Below are 8,408 nucleotides of genomic sequence, written 5' to 3'. Positions count from 1 at the left end.
CCTGAACAGTTGTATATTTCCTATCTGCCAAACATGTTTCATACTTGTTGCCATTTTGGTAGACTCTTAGTTAAAAGATTGGATCATGTTTACAACGTGTTGTTTTAACCTATTAACATACGTATGCTAGCACCTTTTTCTTAGTGAGACCACTTTTGCAATCAATAGTAGTCTATTTTGAAATGGTGTTGATAGGTGTAGTGGGTCTCACTGCAGGTCCTCCTAGAGCATGATATTCTACATATTTGCCAATGTTAAGGTTGAGGTGTGGCTAAGAATGGAATTGACTGTTAGACTTTGGACAACTGGTGTTCTCGACTTGAGGATAAAATTATGGTTAGCATAGGAAAAAGGTTAAACTGCCATTTCTGAGACAAAGTTAATGAGACAACTTAAATAAATCAACCGAGCCCCCTCCCTAGCAATACAATCGCGATTCGCCAATGAATCACCTATATGTAGCTCTGTCCATTGTGATGCCACCTGATGATGTCCCTCGATGACACTTTCAACTCTGAGTATTTCACTTGTCTTATTAACAAGCATTTGATATTTCTCTTTTGTGGCAGTCCCAGGTAAAGTTACCTAGTGCCACCTGAATATAGCTGCTAGCATATTGCCGATGCGCCAGATTAAATGCCGTAATGGACACTGATTTGACATTTATGTTTGGTAAGCAGGTCTTACTTTGTTATGGACACTGTTTCAGTGCGTTATATCTGGAAAGTAGGTTTTCTGCAGGGTAAGGGTGAACTATTAGAATGGTCTGATCGCAAAAAGGTTTGGTAGGTCTTCAGATTCCATAGGTGAGAGCGAAAGGTGCACTTGTTAAGACCAGCACCCTGATATGCTGGATGATAGTGTGCTATGTTGCAACTGATTGCATTGTACAGGCATGCATTACATGCCTCGTCCCTCAACGTACATGTCCAGTGCTCGTGCTGCAAGGGGGGCAACTGTAGAGTGGCATTAATGCAACTGCAGAAACAGCTCGTATGCAGCCTGCACAAATCGCAAATGTGGCACATCAACGCACACGCTCAAGCAAACCCACTTTCCAACCCCGTCACCCGCAATGGCTGCAACTGGTCTACATGAAAACGAGCACGCATTCCTACTATCGACTATCGACCAGCAGGAGGTTGCCAAGCCCACACAAACGAAACCAAAGTTAAAGTCGAAATGGAACCAGAGTAAAAACTACATAATACCCCTCGTTTACATAGACGTGTCACAGCCCCAAATGGCGTAGTCAAAATTTACCATGAATTGCAAAATTAACTCAGGGCAGACATCAAAGCTGCAAATAGAAATATGTAATCTTCTTAATGAGTGTCGACAATTTACAAGCCACATGAAAGTGTCAATGGAAGCTGACAGTTTACAAAGCCAAAATTGATCCGCCTTAAGAGAAAGTGGATGCACAGTCAACTGCTATTGATGCAAACATGAAGTCTTTACAAGAGCCTCGCCAGAATGGCCTAACATGTACAATGCATTCTACCCATCCCCAGGTCCACAGTTCAAAAACATCCCATGAAACTATGGCTGGAGATCAACACCCACTCAGATGCTGTCGGCCACACGAGAAATCCACTGACTCAAGGTCCTCCTCATCTGCACAACATCATCGTGCTCGAACCATCGCTTTGTCAGCTGCATGAAGACAAGGATTCAGATTAGATTGAGCCGACCTAAATCAATCCATATTAGTGCATGTACTAAATATACTCACAAAAGATGCCGTAACCACTCCCTACAAGCAAGCCTCCACTAGCAGGCGCATGCAATGCATCACGTAATATCCGCAGTCAACGGTGTTCGGTTGGCACGGTATCACTGCCTGCATAGGAGGGTTGCTTAGTATGGTTTCATGGCGACGCTCCGCAGCCCATATCTGCTCCATGGCCAGCTTAGCCATCTCACACATCAATGGAGTGGGTGGCTTGTTCATAGAATCCAAGAATAGCAGCCCCGGCTTCTGATGCAACTGAGTCACCCCATGCCCCGAACAGTTGAAGCACACAAACAATGTCCAATGACCGCTCATGGCCAGAGTAAAAACACAATGTCACATAGCTCATCAATCGGAGACATAAAGTTGGCCAAGCTCGACTTTGTAGATGCAGTGCCTGCCAAGCCAACCCACAGGGGATCAACAATCCAGAATTTGCAGCTTATTTCCTCCTGCAGGCTGAACTCCACCCATAGCGCAAAGAAGTTCATGTCCAAGGTGCTGGCTTGCTGTGCGGGATCTTTCAATTGTTCAAAGAAGTCCCCCTGTATTGGCAACTCCAGTTGGAGGCATGTTGACTTGAATCGATATCTGCACAACATAATCAAAGTGTTAAATCAAACAAGCAGGCAAATAGGTATCCACAAGCGGAATCAATCGTATACGAACATGATCCTGCGTGTGTCCCTGTCACCATTAGAAAATGCATATAGCACATGACCAGGCAAAACAGTAATGTCGTAAGATGCGATCGACAATGAAGGCCCCTCTGGCGATAAGAGCTCTATGGGTGTGTTTGCAACAATATATTCTGCAGCAGCATCCTCCTGATCTGCCGCGTCTATCGACTGTGCATGGTGCGTTGACTGCGTCCGAGCTGGGCCCCCAACATCTGTGCTTGTAGTCCTCCGCTGTTGGCAGCGCAGAAAAGTAAGTCAACTGCAGAAAAATCAACGGAAACCAGCAAAGTCAACTGCAGAAAAATTGAAGAACAGAGATACACTTACATATCTATCGAATCCTACGGCAATGCGAGCACGGATCCTCTTTATGTGATCATCCTTCTTTGCATCGTATCTTTTCATCTGTTCTGCCACGTACGCGTCCACCCATTGCTTTGGACCTCCCATCCTCTGAGAATCTGACAACTCACTGTATATCCTCCATCCTTTGATCACTGAATCAATCTCATGCTTTTTTCTATTTTTCTGCCACTTGAATTCCACATCCTCGAATCTCTGGCGGCTACGATACTCCTCGTACTCCGTGTGGGTGCCGTATACACGTGCATCAGTAGGCCCTCTTCTACCTCCAGCAGGGACTATAATGTTCAGGCCATGCGCAACTTTTAAATGTTCCTCCATGGCTGAGCGTCGATAGTAGAAGTGTGTGCGCTTGCTACAGAACTGGTCACAAGTGCACCGACGAGCCAATCGACCATTCTTGTCAAAGACAATCTCGAAGGCTCGGACGATACCATCATCCGTGGGGTGCACAGGCCCAGGGCGTGCTCTAGGACCACCTCGGTCAATGCCATGTGTGTCTGCACTTGTCGTCGTTTTGCCTGGCAAAGCATCAAATGGCACAACAACAATGTTCAGAATTCAATCTGACTTGATGACAGCATTCATACGCAATATTTTCTGACGCCAATTTCTGATCTGCAGACAAGAACAATGAGTGTATGTTTTTAAAATCGTCCCAAATGGGCATGCAATGTACTCACTTGGTGCCAACCCCGAACCGACCAACGAGTCAACAGCACGGACTTGATGTTCTTCATGACGAATATCATCGGCAGACCTGGCAGGGCTTGATCTTCCTCAACGGCAAGATCAGCCGAAGGCCTGTCACGGACAGGATCCTCTTCCTGGGCAAGATGGCCTGCAGGCTCTTCTGTACCTGTATCGTGGTTAACTATTGTTTAGGCAATGCAATTAAACCTCGGTGCTAAAATAAATTGAAACCACTTACATGCGAAAAATAAAAACTTACAAGTGAACTCCCTTGAAAGCATCCGATTGATGTGAACAAATGGCAGTCGTTTCTTGGTTGGAGATTGTTGCACCTTTGCTTGCTTTCTGGGAGCTGGTGGCACCACAAATTTGCGCACAGGAACAAACTTGCCAGAGCGAAGCTTCCTTGGTGAGGGCACGTGGGGTGTCTCAAGAGATGGCGATGCCACATGCATGGCTGGCTGAGGGGAGAGTGGTGATGGCACATGCATGGCTTGTTCCCCTTGCGACCGGAGCTTCCTTGGCAATGGCACTTGGGGTGTCTCGAGGAATGGTGATGCTGCATGCATGGCTGGCTGAGGAGATGGTGATGCCACGTGCATGGCTTCTTGCCCTTGCAATCGGAGCTTCCTTGGCGAGGGGACTTGGGGTACGTCGGGAGATGGTGAGGCCACATGCATGGCTTGCTTAGAAGATGGTGATCGCTGCCCTTGCAATCGGAGCTTCCTTGGCGAGGGGACTTGGGGTACGTCGGGAGATGGTGAGGCTACAAGCATGGCTTGCTTAGGAGATGGTGATTACTACCCTTGTGATCGGAGCTTCATTGGTGAGCGTGCTTGGAATGTCTGGGGGGGTGCTCATGCGCGTGCTTGAGGTGTCTGGGGGGGATGCTGATGCCACGCGCATGGCTTGCTGCCCTTGTGATCTGGGTCTTTTGCCCGGCTTCATTCTATTGGAGCCAGCAAACACACGTTTAATTTGAAACATGCACTTAGATGAACTCCACAACACACCTGGACACAAAAGCCCTAAACCATGCTGTGCGGCTACGCTATTGACTACGGGCATGGATGACATACCTTGCAATTACTGCAATTACGTGGAATTCTTTAATCTATACCAGGAAGCTAGCTTTCACATCCATGATGCATGATATTTGATTAGCTACGGTGCAACACAGATCACAGAGCTGTAGAGAAACTCACCCAAGCAAATTCTCGTCTCGCAGGCCGTTGATATTGAGGGTCGACACTCCTTGCTCCAGAGTTTGCGCGCACCACCCTTCTGCTGCTGCTCCATCGTCAATGTCCATGATATAGAAGAATTCGAGCTTGCACCACCTCTAATCCCAAGACTGGCACCTCGATGATGCTTTCCCCCTTTCACAACGTCCTTTCGATTCCCTGCAAAATCCCCTCGATCTTCCACATGTGCGATGCTCTCCAAACCATGAGAATGGCTAGCTTTTTTGCCACATGCAAAGCTCGTAGCAGCGGCACGCCCGAGGCCAGGCACCCCAGGATCCGGGCACTTTCGAGACCAGGCACGCTCTGGGCCGGGCACATTCGGAACCAGGCACATTTTGGGCCGGGCACATTCGGAGGCCACGCACGAGGCTGGACATTTTCGGGGCCGGGCACATTCGAAGCAGGGCACGCACGAAGCCAGGCACTTGGGCGACAAGACATTCTCACAATCAAATTTCGCAGTCAAGAGTGATCGACAGCCCATATGATCGGATGTGATGGGGGCAAAAAAGGGGCCGTTGATCACCACTCTCCCCTCCTTAAAAGCCCCCCCTTACCATAGACACGAGGGGGGTAAGGGGTAAGGGTGAGAGTAAATTATAGTTGGGGGGGTTGGTAATTAGGGGAAGGGAGGACCTTTCGTTGGGCAAGCGAGGATGGGGGGTGAAATTGGGTGGGGACGATCGGGCAGGGAGAGAGGGATGGTGGGTAAGGGGCGTTTGTGGGCGGGTAGGGAGGGAGGAAATGCTGGGGTAGGGGAGGCGACGTGGAGGATAAGTCGTGCCCCGTGTAGTGCCACGCACGGGCGGCAACCCTGGCAATGGCACGAGGAGACCACGACAGGCGGCAAATGGGGTTCAGCGGGGATGTTCGGCAAGGGCAGTGACGCACTTGAGCATGGTGGCGGCGGTAGGAGATCTACAACGGTGTGGTGGCTCGAATGCGGTGGCATTTGACAAACTTGGCGGGCGGTAGGCAGGCGGCCACATGAGGAGAGAAGGTCTATAGGAGAAGAGTGGGAGGAGGAGGAGGGAGGCAGGAGGAAGTAGGAGGGGGAAGGAGGGGAGAAGAAGAAGGGCCAGGAAGGGAGGAAGAACGCGGGGAGGTTGAGGGAAGGGAGGAGGTAGGAAAGAGGGAGGATGAGGAGGGGAGGGAGGACGAAGGAGAAGAGGAGGAGGAGGGAGGAGGAGGGAGGAGGGGGAGATGGAGAAGGGGAAGGTGGGGAAGGGAGGCGGGATGCAGGGGAGAGAGAGAGAGAGAGAGAGAGAGAGAGAGAGAAGGAGGGGGTGGATGGGGATGACGGTTGGGGGGGAGAGATTAAATTTTTTTTGTGTGATTATTATGGGGTTTAAAAAAAAGGTAGAGCAGCCCTTTGTCTTGAGTAAAAAAATTTGCACTGGCGAGAACAATCGGACGTGGATGAGAAACTAAATGACAGACCACCACACTATGAAGGCTCGACGAGCATATTGAGATAAAAATCGGTCATTGACGTGACATGCAAGGGCAAAAGTTCAAAATTCAATGGAAAACATAATTCAAAGAGATCCAATCATTAGATGAAGATGTCATAAAAAGCAAAACTGGGTAGGGCAATGGGGGGAATAGCATGGACAATGTATTCGGTGCATTTGGCAACAAAAAGGGGGGTTCATGTGGAAAAATATAAAAGGGCAATCACAAAAAATCACAAAAAAAATAAATTTACAAAATTCCTTAGCCAAAATGAAAGGAAAAAAAAGGAAAATTGTTCGTAATAAGGAGTTAGACATGCCTATCATTTCAAAATGCAGTTTTGACGAGAATAGGACTCGTTCATATAGAAAAAATTGTAAAATAAAACCTAAAAATTTGAACAAAAATTAATTTCTAACCATTTGTAAGTTGAAATATGAGGTAACAAAAAGAAAAAATGTTTGAGGAATGGTGGATGATAGGTCCGTTAGATTAGAATGCAATTTTGGTTAAGAAAGGTGCGTTCATATGGAAAAAACAGTAAAAACGAGCACGAAAACACATATAAAAATTAATAACACAAAATTGATGGACCAAAACATGATGGAGAAAAAAGAAAAATCATGCAAGGGAGTAGGCCGGACAAGGCTATCCAATCAAAGTTGAAGTCTGAGGGGAATATGATAGGTTCACGTGCAAAAAGATTAAAAATCACACACGAGAATACTTGAAAACACACAATAATTAATAAACCGAACAAACCATGGAGTGGAATGATGAGTAATAAAAATGAAAAATGTAAAGGGAAAGGTGTAGGTTGAGGTTGTCACATCAGATCATTGTTCTGAAGCAAAAAAGGCGTGTTCGCATGGAATCACATCTAATTTATAGAAAATTTTTCAAAAATTAATAGTGTATGAACCATGGCTTGGAATTGAGGACTGTAGAAAGGACAAGTGGACAATTCAAAGGGATAAATAAGACTATTAAATTAAATTTTAATTTTGGTGAATGTAGGATGCATTCATATGGAAAATGACAAAACAAAGGATAGAGACAAACGAACAACGAATGGCCTCGAGGATAGGGTGAAAATAGGATGATGGATGGACCCCTCAAGGTGAAATCAGAACATGAAATTCATGAATGATCAGATATGGGCGTTTCCATGAGAGTATGAAAAATAGATACACATGGATGCGTCCCCACACTTAAGACTTTAATAGATTAGGTTGACTAATCAATAGGGGTCTAAGACTTAACCACGACCCATACCCGTACCTCCTCACACTTAAAATATGATACACACATAAATTAATGCAAGAGATATGGTTAGAAATACTTGGCCCATTCAGTTGGTTGATGTAGATTATGTTGACATGCATTGGGGAGTCAATGTCATCCACAGGAGGTACCAAAGCAACACCCATGAAGGTAGCGTTGTCGATGAATATTCGGTAAGCCTTCGATGAGTGATAAGGTATACATCACTAAATCTTGACATTCACTCATATGGGAATGATAGATCATACACTCACTCCATGAATCACGTCACTCGATGTATAATAATTGAAAACCATATCTCACACCTGGTTTAGAAATCAACAAGAGAAAGATGGTTTAGAAGGAGTACACTAGAATACACAATTGATGGTGCATCTATTTTTCCCAACCAATATGGCATAGGTGTAAGAAGGAAGGCCATGGAGCCTTATCATGCAGTGCACAAAACAAAGTGAGGTGTGTATTGAGGGTGGAGGCCCATCCCTTGTGTGCATAGGGAAATGAGAATATCATAACGTCCCTCAATCCTCACCTCTCAGTTGATGAAAGGGAAATCAATTGCGCTCACCCCTCCCTTTGTCTTATGCTATGTTGATGAAGACAGGAGAGCAACCAAGTTCCTCACACCTATTGATTGAATCCTTATTGCCAGTTGTACAAAGATTGTATGCCCCGTGTACAATTGATGATGCAATCATATATCATGTCCCCTGTGTTGGCATACGGTGCGAGAAGGTGCTTTGTACATTGAGAGGCCCATCCTGTGTGTGTGCAATGCTCCATTCACATATCTCACCTCTCATTTGAATGTAAAAGACAAAGACTAGTTCCTCACCCCACCCTTTGTCTCATGCTCATTTAATAAATATAGAGGGTATCCCATACTCACATCCCCATCCAGTTATTAGGATAAAAGCTCACATCACTCAAAGGATTGTCGATGAAGATTGC

General features: G+C 46.1%; 1 protein-coding gene across 1 annotated transcript; it reads right to left on the bottom strand.

Moving 5' to 3' along the window:
* Positions 1-1,342: 1,342 nt before the first annotated feature.
* Positions 1,343-5,837, bottom strand: LOC148032125 (uncharacterized). The gene is made up of 7 exons (XM_087684045.1): positions 4,677-5,837; positions 3,731-4,420; positions 3,462-3,637; positions 2,743-3,299; positions 2,405-2,646; positions 1,736-2,326; positions 1,343-1,656 (listed from the first exon to the last, which is right to left on the bottom strand). Exons 4-6 carry the CDS (start codon positions 3,097-3,099, stop codon positions 2,047-2,049), a joined length of 879 nt encoding a protein of 292 aa, XP_087540171.1. The 5' UTR covers positions 3,100-3,299; positions 3,462-3,637; positions 3,731-4,420; positions 4,677-5,837; the 3' UTR covers positions 1,343-1,656; positions 1,736-2,046.
* Positions 5,838-8,408: the final 2,571 nt, after the last annotated feature.

Source organism: Lygodium microphyllum, chromosome 8 (assembly GCF_053477565.2).
Source record: "Lygodium microphyllum isolate KBCC chromosome 8, Lygodium_microphyllum_v1.1.10, whole genome shotgun sequence".
NCBI lineage: Eukaryota > Viridiplantae > Streptophyta > Polypodiopsida > Schizaeales > Lygodiaceae > Lygodium > Lygodium microphyllum.
Note: the sequence above shows the minus strand (reverse complement) of the source record. Positions and strands in the feature narration are given on the sequence as shown.